This window comes from Pseudorca crassidens, chromosome 5, assembly GCF_039906515.1.
Source record: "Pseudorca crassidens isolate mPseCra1 chromosome 5, mPseCra1.hap1, whole genome shotgun sequence".
Lineage (NCBI taxonomy): Eukaryota > Metazoa > Chordata > Mammalia > Artiodactyla > Delphinidae > Pseudorca > Pseudorca crassidens.
This window is the reverse complement of record NC_090300.1, coordinates 110,797,974-110,811,577: the sequence shown is the minus strand read 5'-3', so window position 1 is coordinate 110,811,577 and position 13,604 is coordinate 110,797,974. Positions and strand designations below refer to the sequence as shown.

The window sequence follows — 13,604 nt, the reverse complement described above, 5'->3', positions numbered from 1 at the left end:
AAGATGAGGAAACTCTATCTCAAAGTTCTTTCATCCATTAAGTGGGGATAATAATAGACAACTCATAAATTTGTTGAGATCATTCACCACTGATCACAATGAGAGTTACTTAGTGAGCCCTCATCGTCTTACACCCTTTCTTGGAAAGTCTCAAATCTGTTGAAACTGGAGAGAATTCATAAGGTGGTGTGGAATCCATGAATCTCAGGTCAGGCTCACACAGCTTTCAAAGTTGCAGGATATGTAGGCAAAGATTCATTTTATTAGCAAGGAAATTTATTGAAGAAAGAATTTGTAGGTTATAATCTTGAAAATGTATCCTTCAGAAAATAAAAATTGTCTGTATGTATTAAACACAGAGAAGAATTTTTTTTTGAGCAGAAGTAATGAAATATTTTAGTTCTATATTGACTAGTTGACCTGTCAAAAAAGTGAACTTTTCTAGATCCCCTAAAATATGTTTTATTTTTATAATGCTATGAACAAATTCATTTAGTAAACTTTTGTTGACCTTCTAAATTGTGCTAGGGTACCAACAATAAAGTAGGCAGAGTTCTATTCAAAGATTAATTGCCAAGTGGGGAGACTGACAACAATAAAATCAGAACAATAGAAAGTTTAGGTAAGAGAAATATCACACAATTTCCTTGGCCTTTCTGAGAATTACAACTAATTCTAACTAATCTTACATTGTTGAGTTGTAGTTGATTCTGATTAATCTCCTGGTATTGAATGTTAAGATTATTTCAACTTTTGCTATTTCACAATAGAGTTGAAATAATTGGATGGACATGAATGTGTGATAAAAAGAAAGAACAGAATGATGAAACCCTCAAAATTTTTGCAAACATGAAAGTGTTTAAAATGTTTCAGAACATGTAGGATGAAATAATGTTACTAGTGATTAAAAATATGTAACAGTGACTGGGAGACATTTCTTATTTGACAGGTCATTTTCTTGACCCAATTGTCGTATCGGCCAAGGCTCTTTCCATCAAATTGCTTTTAGCCAGTTTGTTTTTAGGTACATATGAAGTCAAGGGGAGAAGATGAGAATGATGAGCAGATAAGCAGGAGCCAGACTATGAGTCAATAATGGTTAGTGGTGTTATCTCATCTATCTGGACCCTGTAGAAGACTCTAGGACAGTTCTCTTAAAGTGGATTAACAATTATTAAAACTACCCATTTTTTAAATGTTTTTTGAATATTAGCCTGGTGGGCAAAACCCTATATATCATGCATCTTCATATGGGAAATAGGATATTGTTGGTATATATAAGAATGCTCATGAAAATATATAGACTATCTCCAAAACAAATCAGAGTTAATTATTACCCATCTTTGTTGATATGAAGTAAGGAAAAAAATCCAAACAATATGGGGTTTTTTGGCTTAAAAAAAAAAAGTCTGTTATTTGCACTCCAGAATCAAATAATATAGCTGGTTTTGAAACACTGCTTTTCAGATACAATGAAATTTTATTCTAACCCATTTTCTGATAGCAAATAATGTAATATTTTATAATCAGTGATAGGTTTGGTAATCTTGGGTTCTTTCCATGGAGTTTTAAAGGACTAATATCATTGTATATTCTTATATTTGTTAGCCCCGGAAGATATTTCCCTTTGCACTAATGAAATACATATATTTTGAGATCCTAATGAGCAAATGATTTTGCTAACAGACAAAGAATGTATTATTTTCTATTTTGGAAATGCGTGAAAATTAAAATTACTTTTTTTAAATTTAGAAAATGTCTTTCATTTACCTCCAGCCTGCCTAAACTATTTAGGAAAGCTTACAATGAAAATAAGAAGTTATTATAGAAATTAGTAAACAAGAAGCATATGTGCACATATACATAATATTTATTCATTTTTAATGTTGTTGAAGTCAGTTCTACTTTATGATCATGGTAATCGCACTCCAGACAATACCCATTTTCTCTAGTGATTAATGTAGCACCATTGGGTTTTCAGAAGGTTGTTTTCTTAATGTGACTGGCCAGGAAACAGGTGTAAACATAAATACCAAAGATAAGAGAGTGATCTCATGCTGTTTTCTGATGTCTCCAGCATAGAGAATTCAGCAGGTTAAAGTCTGAGGATTGAGTAGGGCTGTTTATCAGAAGTAAGGAACTAGAAAAAATTTGGTGTGACTCAGAGACTTTAACTGAGAGAATGACAGGAAGCTTTTTAATAGCAAAATAATCTGTCAAACACTCTGAATATATAGGAGCTGTGTAGCAAACATGTGAAATCAAACCCCAGCACAGTAATTACAGGTAATTTGTGAACTGTTTCTAATTTCCTCACTGTGTAAATTTTATGCCTATCCACTTGAGACAAGATTTGACTCTCTGAGGATCTTACTGAAGTTCTCATTGCTTGACACTGGCTATATTGTTTCAGTGTTCTCTATGCTGCTTTTCAAAGTTTTAGCTGCTTTTGAGTAAAAGGAAGATTTTGGTGTTAAACTCTAAGCTAATTTTTCTCTTTTTTATGTTCTCTGTATTTGAATCTACTGTCAACTTTTGCCAACTTTGACTGATTATGGACTAGGGGTTGAATGTTATGGTTCAGATATATGTTCAATAACTTCTCCTAGGTATGCCAAATAAAATAAGTCATAAACAGTTCAGAATATTGAGTTCCATGCTAGTTGACCCAATACTTGTTAAAGACTCCTAGGTACTGCAAAATTGTTAGAAGGCGTTACCAGCTAATCAGGGTAAGAATTATAAGATTCTAAACTGTACATTAACACCGTTTGTGAGAAAAGGAAAAGCAAAATAATGGTAATAATAATAGTAACAGTTGGCTTCTTTTTTGTTTGTATCTAAAGATTGCTTTCATCCTATTTCCTATCATTGTTTGCCTAAAAAAAAATCAGAGTATTTAACATGCATATATTCATCCATCGTTAACATTTCTTTAATCTTATATGGTGGTGTTATTTGTGTTTATTTTCTGTTGTGCTGTTTCTTTGTTTACTTCTTTGACAAAGCATGTCAGTTTCTGTTTTCCTCTGTATTTTGCTACTGCATGTCAAACTTCTTAAACGACTCAGCAAACGAATGAATTCTTGTCATTTTAAGTTTTACTCTAAATATTGCAGGCAATCTGCTTATAGTCAAACACTGCTCCAAGTTTTTGCTTTGTGTAGGAGCATTAAAAATCAATGAAAAACAAAATGACAAGAACTGCGTGGTACCGCCAGCTTTGTACCTGATAATCTGTTTAAGCCTGTTAAAAGTTCAACCCAAATAAGATATATGTATTTGTAATTTGAATCATTTGTGTTTCTCTTTTGTTTGCATGATATGATTTTGTTTTATATTTTTTTTTCCACTCACCAGATGTTCCCAACACTTTGCTTCCCACTACTATCATCCCCTCCCTTACCACTGCAACAGTCACAACCACTGTAGCCATAACAGCCAGCCAAACCACATCTGCAACATCCAGCAACATACGAGGTACAGTATGCTTCTTTGTTATGGCCTGGGAAACACATTAAATAGAGCTTTTAAAGGTTTTATAAAGGGTAGAGGAATAGAGATCCAATTTTACTTACTTCTAAGAAGTAATTAAGTCACCTCAGTTACTATCAGTTAAGGTTGTTGGAATAAAATATGAGACAAGATGGTACATTTTAATTTTTCTTAGTGTCAATTATGACTCTTATGAAAATGTTTCAGAATATAGGTTGAGAATATATGGAGCTCTGCAACATTGAGAGTTTAAAATGTGAACATGGGACACTGTTTGTTTTTTTTCCTTACCCTATAAATGCAAAGAAATAAGATGTTCAAAAATGCAGAGGTAGTGTTTGTTTTTTTAAGACCCTAGTTTAATGTTACTGATTTGTTATTCCTCTGCAACTAGATTAAAATGCCTGCATTGAATTTGTTGTAAAATTGGCATAATCCAGGGGTCATTATAAACTATTTGCCACATAGAACTTTTAGGTAAATATTCAATATGTCAGCCTGAAGTGATTTGCTGAGTGGAGCTACTTATTCTACTAACAGAATGTTCTGAAAGCAAATGTTCTAGACTTGTCCAGGATGACAGGAATTGATGGTTGGCTCCATGAGTAATTTCTGGCATCCGTTTACTAATAAGTATGTTTGTCTCAAACAGAGCAACCTAAAAGATATTGAAGTAATCCTTAAGGGCAAAAATAATTATTATGTCATGGTTCAGAAATATAAAAAAGCATTTCTGAGTAGGCTTTAAGTAGTTAGTAGATGATGAAAAAATAAAAAGTTGTTTGAGCACATTAGAGAAATACACATTTTAAACTTTATTTCTGCATAAGCAATGTTCAGAGACAATTTGTCCTATTTAAGTCTGTCATTTACTCTTATACATGTTTTATGTCACGTTGGCTGTCCTAATATGTGTTAAATGTAACAATGTAATTTGAAATCATGAGAACTTTACAATAATATATATCTAAAGTTTTGTCAAGGATAGACTTAACATTATTTTCCTTCACTTGTAAATACTGTTCAGTTAGACTGTGTTTCGTAGAATTTCTAGTAATTCTCAATATTATATTGAGTTGCTGCTAGCTTTTACTTTATAGTTATATTACTTTTTCTCTTGTTCCAGAAAAATATTTTAGTATCTTATAATTGTTAATTTTTAATAATTTGGTCAATTCTGTTATACAGTGTACAAGATTGATAGCTAAAGCTTGATGATAGTAACATTAAGAATTTCTCAAAATACCTAGTATTACTAAAAAAACTGTATTTGAGCTAAATCTATAAGTAGAAGAGATTAAAGATCATTCTTATAACAACTTATATAAAAATGAGTAGAAAAATAATAAAAATGAAGAAAAAGTTAAAAAATACTTTATGATGTTATATGAAATATAAATATCTAAAGTTCTACTTTGCTTTTATTGTTTTTCTAAAGATTTTTTTACAAACAGTAATTCAAATGAAATGCAATTTACTGCTTACCAATAAAATCTCTATGATATTAAGTTCTGACTGTACAAACAAATCACTTTGTTGGAAAAGGAGAGAGATATATATTGACTTAACTTTTTTTAAAAGACCTAATTATAACAAAAAAAGCCTAGTTCATTTCTTCTTCAATAAATATTTATCAAGTACCTGCTGTTTATATAAATGGCACTATGCCAGGTCCTAAAATTATGGGGATTAAACATATTGTATCTGAAATCACTAACAATTAAATTGATGCATTTCCCCCAAATAATCAGTGTCTATACTTAATTAATGAAAAGTATTCATATTCTTTGTGAGTGTATATATATATATATATATATATATATATTAGGCTAAAATAATAGAAAATATTTTATTTCAAAGTGAAGTGTTGAACAAATCTTTTATATTTGTTTACATGCATCTTAAGTGACTCTTATCTGTTCCATTTTAACCAGCCTGCTAAAAAGAAATCAATTTTCTACTTTTTCAAGGAAATTCATTTTTTAAAGATTTCCTAAGATGTTTTGTGAACTTTACACCATGGAATTCAAAAGTGCTGAAAAAATTTATTTTTCCTTCAAAGGAGCACACAAATAAATAAACCTCAAAAAAGACACACACACACACACACACACACACACACACACACACACACCCCGATTCCCTCTTTTTTTACTTAATAGTTGCAAGATATTATTTTTCAAATGGCACCAAGATATGTGAAAAGAAAGCATATTTTATGAGTTAGGCAATTCATAGCATCTGCTTTATACAGAAAAAATAGTAGCACCAACATTGAATGTTAGTGTAATGTCTATTTTTCCCTCCTATCTGGGAATTGAAGGAGGTCACCAAGCTCACCTGCATGACTAATGTTCTAGTCCATATTTGAGGGAGGTGGGGATTCAGTCAATAAATAAATATTTTATGATTTTTGTACTATATTCCTTTTAATTTATATGATATTCACTTAGCTGTGCATTACCTATTAAATTAGAGGTTTCAGGTGCAATTATATTTTAAGTGGAATTCATTTATCTATAAATTAGTGAAAGATGTTTCCAAATTATAGTTTAAAAGATATAATAAGAATATGTTGCCTAAAAAAAGCTAGGAACTAAATATTTTCAACTTGCCAATTTTTTTTTGTTTACTTTCATCTCTTTCTCTCATTCAGTAATCTAAATTACTAAGCTAACTATATTTAATTTTATTAGGTTTAAATGGCATTTCTTCAAATTTCATAAACTATAACATTTATCTCACTATATACATACTTATTTAATAAATGACCACAAATGAATCACTGTTCATATCTCCATTTACACTCTTTCACCACCCCTGCCATTGCTGAGATTTCTATCCTAAGATATGGTAAACATCCAATTAAAAATAAAGAAACATAGCTGTTGCTATATTAAAAATCAAGATAAAATAGACCAAAAGAAGCTACTCCAATTGTTAGTCATAACCTTGAGAATTTGCACATCTCTTCAATTTGTACATGAAATGCATTCTTGTGTGCAGGAAGAGGAGCTTCAACCATATGGAAGAAAAGCGGGCAATTAGCAGTACTTTGTTACAAAAAAGGGTGCTATAACACAGAGAAGGGAGCAAACTTGAACAGTCATGGGAAAGACAGAATAAGTGAGCCTGAGAAATATCTTTAGGTGTGAGTTTCAGTTCTTCTGTTTACAAAGTCTTTGGTCTTAGATGATGAACCAAATTTAGCATCAGCATTTTTGTCAGAAAAATGAGAAACACTTAATTCTCAGATTGCCTTGAGGATTGGATAATGTCTAGAGTTCTGGCAACATAATCAGCACTCAATGTATGACAATGATTGCTTAGTTCTTTTAAGTGAAACAAATGTGTTCACATGTAGCTGCATCTGAAATGGTATATTTTTCCTATAGTAATTCTAGTTTTAATTCTGGCAAAATTTTTTGGTGTTAGTGCACTGATTACATTTTAATTTCAAACCTATTTTTAATTGATTATGTGAAAAAAATTAAATATTAAAATGGCACTAGAGCATATGGAACTTACTTATCTATCCTTGACTATAACAACAATTTATAAATTTTCTATGAATTTTATAGGATTCTTATTTATTTATCATATACCTAAAATCTGAACATTTTATAGATCTCTTAAATATTTGCATTACAAAGCATCACTGCTACAACACATTTTAATTTTCTGCTTATAGAAATTGCAACTTTTTAAGACTAGTGGCCTGATTAATCCTATCAACTAATTCAAAAGATATATATCTGTATATCTATATCTATATATCTATATCTATATATACTCTTTTATAAATTTGGGGTTTTTTTAGGTCACTGTAATAAATTTTTAATGAGATAAACATGATAATTTATAAAATGCTTCCAAATGACCTGATATGATTTCTAGTATTAATATTATTTTTGCATGGTATCATTAATTTGAAAGCATTTTTTTAACTTTTTTTATCATACTGTATAATTTTAATTTTATTATAAACTAGCTCATAATCTAAGAATCTTTAACAGCAAGCACCCTCATTTACAGATCATGATATAAAGGTATTGAAAAGTCAAGAAACATATATGAGACACAGTGAGATATATCAGTGATTATGTCTATTTATCATGATTTTTGAAATTAGAATTCACAACTGAATCTTTTGTACTTACCAACACAGAAAAACTCCTAAATGCCTAATTATTACCTGTCTCTGCCTCTGTAAGGCTGTAATTGCACTACAAGTATAGAAATGAAATGACATATGTGGAGAGAAGATGTGAAATATCTGATATACTCCCTGTCCTAATGCTAAGGGTCTGTTCAAATACTTCATGCATTTCAGTATATCAGATAGGAAAAAATAAATCCTAAAAGTGATGATGAAAATGTTTGCACAATCCATGTAAAAATCCAAATGAATTATTGATTCAAGTATTGATTTAGTTTTACATCAGACTTTAAAATGGTGAAATAATTTTTGTTAATAAAATCATACCATTTTTCTAGTAATATGAACCAATTTATTAACTATAATGAGGTAATTGCAAAGGTAGCTTATTTCACAATGGCACTGCAAAACAAAAACAAAAGACATATTTTTTTAAATTTAAGAAATCAACCATTATCAAATTATCTACAACCAGAATAATAATGACCAGTCTCAAAATTTAGAGATGGGTACTGTTGTGTTGGTCCCAGCCTATTGATAGTGATGCTTTTCGCTAGGAATGCTTGAGGCACTTGCCTCAGCTCCTATTGCTTTTAGGAGCCCTCACAGACATTTCCTCCACCAGGGCCAAATGTTGAGGTTGGACCAGCCCTTGTTCTTAATATGATCTCAGGCTGTACTTCAGTAAGAAACCACTAGGGAACTTTGAGGAACAAAATTATTACTCAGAGATTCTGGAGGGCCACATAGTGAAGTCACTGGTGAAAAGAGAAAGAGAGCGCACAGACCTGGGCTCTGCCTTTATTAGGGTTCAAAGGTGGGGTGTCTAGAGTTTTGTGGGTTCACCCTTTATTGGTTAATTTAAAGCATAAGAATGGGAGTTAGAGCACAGGAAGGGAGAAACCAGGTTACCCAAGGTAATCAGTTATCTAGGTTACCCAGGACTTTCTGACAAAAAGAACTTCACGGGTGGGGCAGCCTAGTTTCTTACCTGGTTGTTTTGCTACAGCTGGCAATATGTTTATTTAAGGTGGATGTCTTTTTGAAATGCATGCTTCTGCAATCAAAAGTTTAATGTCAAGCACAAACTTAATGTCAATTCTTCACAATTAAATTACACATTAATTTAGTTATTATGTCTAAAAATGTAATATTAAGTAAAATATTTTAAATTATTCATGTAGAATAGAATGAATTTTAGCATACATCTACAATAATTATAGATCCAGTCTAGAATTAAAGGTCCACTGTAATTTTAAAATCATGTGAATCATAAAATTTAACTATTTAAATGTATATGAATTTAGGGACATGGTTGATCATTAAGTATAATCCCAAAATATTACTGTTTGAAAGATCTTCCTTCTCTAAAGATTCCTTGAAGCAATCTTAGTGAATTGTAGAAAAAAATCATATACACAAAGTTAAGCTATATCAAATGAAAATAAATTGCCGAAGTATTTACTTTGTGCCAGTATAGAGAAAATGAGATTAATTGTAACATTCTACTCATATTTAATGTGGGCATTTTTAATGAACTGCAGTTGCCTAGAATGTTGTTTATGAAATAGTATTTTTGTATGCAGATTCCTTTACTTCAATTGTTGTTTCATTTCTCTGGCTTCAAAATACAATATGCTAACTTAAACACAAAATGCATACATGAGCACATCAAATCACTGTCTGAAACATCTATTTAATTAAATCAGGTTAAAAAGCAATAATGATCTGACCCATGCTTCTAATCTCTATTTCCTTTATGTCAAAGAAAATCTAGTCTATATTTTATTTTTATTTGGTTTCATTAATGTGTACCCTCCTCCCCTTTTTGGCACAGATACTTAAAAAATAGAATACATAGAGATAAGGAAACGTTTATCAGAATAAAAGAAAACACCAGCACTGAGAAAGAATGAATGGAGTAAAATCATTATAGCTCCGAGTTAGTCATAATAAATGCATTCAAATAGAGCATTTGCAATGGTAAAATATATCATCTTGACAGAGTTAAATCCCAAAGTGTGCAAATCAAGAAGTTGTTTATGAGCTTGTATTATGAGTGTTTAGCTATTAAAAATGTTTCTGATTTTATTGATGGTAATAAAACACAATTTGCATGGTGCTGTGAGCTTTTAAAAATTAAGTGTCAATATGTTGGGCTTTTTTCACTTGACAAAAATTAAGTAATATTTCAGTCTCCAGATGATCCATATAGAGGGAGCTGCTTATCTGCAAAAAGATAGGTTTCTACATTTAAGCTGTGAGTATAGCTAAATTTCCACTAGTCTTTTTAAAAACCATAATTACTATATAAAGTTGACTCTGTTTCAAAATTAAATACATGAAACATAGTTCATAATGGAAACAGGATATTAAAAATGCTTCTCACTTGGAAACAATAAGCATGATGTATGCTCCCTCTCAACCTTGCTAAAAGTACCATATTATTAATGCTGAAGGGAGTGGCTACAGGTCAGACGTGGGTGGGAGTACTGACTGGGGGTCCTGGTCTCTTACTCAGCTATAGACCCACACATTGGAATAATGGCAATGTTTCAGATTAGGTTATTCCAAGATAGCATAGGGTGCTAAAGTTATTCTTTCTATTCTAGTAGATCTTATTTGGAATAAGAATCACTTGTTATATATAACCATTTCTGAAACCAAGTGGAGTGTTTGCCTCTGACTTGTATGAAGGTGAATTCTGGTAAAGTTTAAAAATCTTTAAATATTTACTTATTTCTTTATGGCATTTAGGAAATATTTGAAGAAAACTGGTATTCATATTTTCTTTCCCATACCACCTATTAAGGGAAGCAGAACATTTATGCTCTATTCTATTTTCTAAGGGCATTCTTGTGGCTTGTGCAATTTAAGACATCAAACATTTTTAAGAGTTTCATTTTAAGCTTATTTATTTCTTTGGCTTAGATAAATTTAAACAGAAATCTTGTTCCATTAGTTTATATTTCTTTTAAGTAAACAGTTCTACTAATATTGTTTCTACTTGTATAAATGTGAGTGTCTTAATTGATTTTATGATAATAATTCTAGATTTAATATAATCTAATAATATATACATTTCCTGCAAAACAACCTCTAAGAAAGAAAAGAAAATGTTCCCTAGTAGACTTTGTGCCATTTCCTTGAATTCATTTTTATATAATATGCATACACATATAAATATTAATTTTTAAATTTCTGTAATTATTATATTCCAGAAAGCAAATCGCTCATAAAATATTAAGAATAAATGAGTTACTTATTATTAGGAGGATAATCTGTTTTATATTTTAAAACCTTGGCCTACATATATGAATAAATGTATTTCCAGAACACCTCTGAAATTATTTTAAAAATCATTAATAAACTGGTTGTATCTTTCTTACTAACCAATGAATTAAATTTATGTGCTGTGCCTTTGAAGCTGAAAAGATTGCCAGCACTGCCCTTGCTTCTTTGACACTCCACATGAAACACAGTTAATAACCTCCTGTGGAAGCTTGTCGAAACACTGAATTGATACTAATTATACCAACTTTGGGATAGAAGGTGACCTTGACTTCAGCCGGAACTTTCTGCCAGGACAGTAAATAAGAGCAAATGCCACAAAGCGTGACTTCTGAGAAGGGTCTAATACAATCTATTAAATATAAGTTCATGGACTTGCAGTAAGTACTGGGATAATTTTTATATTTTAAAACATCTCTTGCTTCAATAATACAGTAGTTTATTTCTCTAGATTTCAAATAATCTCCCATTAGTTTGCTGTACTCATTTAAATTAAGTTGTGGCCAGAAAATTAAAAGGTACTTGATGCAAAGTGTCTGTAAGGTGATTGCAGGGCAAGGAGACAGATTTTTCCAAATGGCTTCTCAAATACATACATAATATTTATACGATTTTGTATCAGAATTGCTTATGCTGAAGCTGTGATAACACTGACTCTTAATTAAAGAAATGTCTTTATAAAATTATTAAGAAAAATGACGAAGAAAAAGCAATTGTCCCAGTAGATGCACAGGTTTAAACTCTTGCCAGAAAACCTGTCAAGACCAATGATATGCAGCAGTTTCACAGATAAAAATCTGCGTTCATTGTGTTAAAAAAGAGTCAATAAAATAGAGTCAATAAAGTTACTATAAATTCTAACAGGTGAGTAAGAACAGAAATTAAACTTTCTTCACCAATATTGTTTAAAGAATTACATTAGTGTAAAGGGAATACTGTTCAAAGTGTTCAGTATAATAAAGGGAATACCTAATTTAAGACCAGTTATTTTTCACTTCAGAAAAAAGAGATGAACTCAAACATTCCTAGAGGCCTTTTATGTAACCCATTAGTAAGCAAAGAATGCTGATCAATGAAAGTTTAAGTAGGAAAGGAGGAAGCGACTTTGAACTAACATGAAGAATTGCATTAGATTCACTGAGAAACATTTCTTTCAAAAGCATTTGAACCATTTTTGATGTCTAAAACCCAAGTTTCATAATAAAGAAGTATAGTGCTCTTCTAGGGTAGTCTGTTAAACTGGGTAAATTACTATGGTCTTAATGCATTTTTTTCTTCTTTCTTGAAGTCATGTTTCCTAAATATTGATTATAAGTTTATTAGTTTTTACTCATTTAGATAGTGTGTGACTCAGGATATCAGTAGGAACTGATTGCAGTCTCAAAAGGGTGTAGCTAAAGAGTTTTTAATGAGGACACTTTCACAGAAATATAGGCAGAGTTTGGGAAACTAATAAGGGAGAAGCACAATTGAACTCATAATAGCAAGATGCTCTTACCAGCACCAGGCCTGAAGGGCCAAACGCAGTAAGTAGGGTTATCCTAGTCAGAAGAACTGGAGTCAGAAAAGGGGCAGTTTGCAAAGAGTGGTACTTTAATATGTAATTTTCCTTCCAGGCTAAACTTAGAAAGAGACAAGCACTCTAGACAGTAGAGGGCAGATGATGAAGCTTGATAGGGCTGGCTTTGTTATTAGACACAGAGAAATATATATATATATATATATATATATATATATATATATATATATTTGTATCATTTAAATAACCTACTTCACAAGAGAAAATCATTTAGAATCTTGGTGTGAAGAATACCCATCTAATTCATTGAGTAGTGAGAGATTCCTCATTTGAAATATTTCCGAATCTACTTGTATGGATACAATCTATTTCTTTTATTTGAATTAAGTGCCTTGAAAATGTTAGTTGCAGGGGGAAAAAGCTCTAAAAATGAGCTAGCCATACATTAATAATATACTGATACAGATATGTCTTATTAACTTACTATTTAAGGTATTTTAGTGTCACATAGACAAATAATTTTCAGTCCTGAGATAATAGATTTTCAGAATAGAAAATCATTTTCTTGAGAGAAGATTTTAGAAAGAACAATCACAGGCTTTAATACATAATATTATATATCTGCCTTTGATGTCCTTAAAGTATGTGTACATTATTAAGTGAGTTAAGTTGGTAGAGTGGAAACACGTAAAATAAATACAATTCAGCTTGTTTTCACTCTGAACTATACTTGTTTGCCTATGCTACAGCTTGTGTTCCTTGGCATTTTACCACCAACAGTCCAGAAAGTTTTGTTCAGAGTGGGATATAGAATAGGTTTTTAAAAGGACTAAGAATGACAGTCTAATTTTTCTGGTATTTCTAGGTATCCTATTCCCTAGTTCTGAGAGTTAGCTGGAAATTGAGCACTGTATCTCAAAATGCTGCTTTAGGGAACAAAAAACAAATCTTCATATACTTTTCTCTTAGTCCTACAGGTTAAATCCAGATATATTCCATCTTAATTCCAAGTTGAAAGAAAAGAATATGCAAATGAGAAGGAAGTTCTAAGATTTCATTTTACTACTTCATATTCGTACTTCTAATTTATTCAATTTGGTAATATATCAATGTAGGATTTTTCCTTGATAATCCATCAAT

The 13,604-nt window shown here is 31.0% G+C and overlaps 1 protein-coding gene across 4 annotated transcripts in view; it reads left to right on the top strand.

The window, feature by feature from the left end:
• Positions 1-13,604, top strand: part of CADM2 (cell adhesion molecule 2) — a 1,069,757-nt gene that overhangs the window by 998,649 nt on the left and 57,504 nt on the right. For 3 of the 4 annotated variants that reach the window (XM_067739196.1, XM_067739195.1, XM_067739198.1), the window contains one exon: positions 3,361-3,480. The exons of the other annotated variant lie outside the window; for it this stretch is intronic. In XM_067739196.1, coding sequence (XP_067595297.1) covers positions 3,361-3,480 — 120 coding nt within the window. The remainder of the gene's footprint in view (positions 1-3,360; positions 3,481-13,604) is intronic. 4 annotated transcript variants of the gene reach the window in all.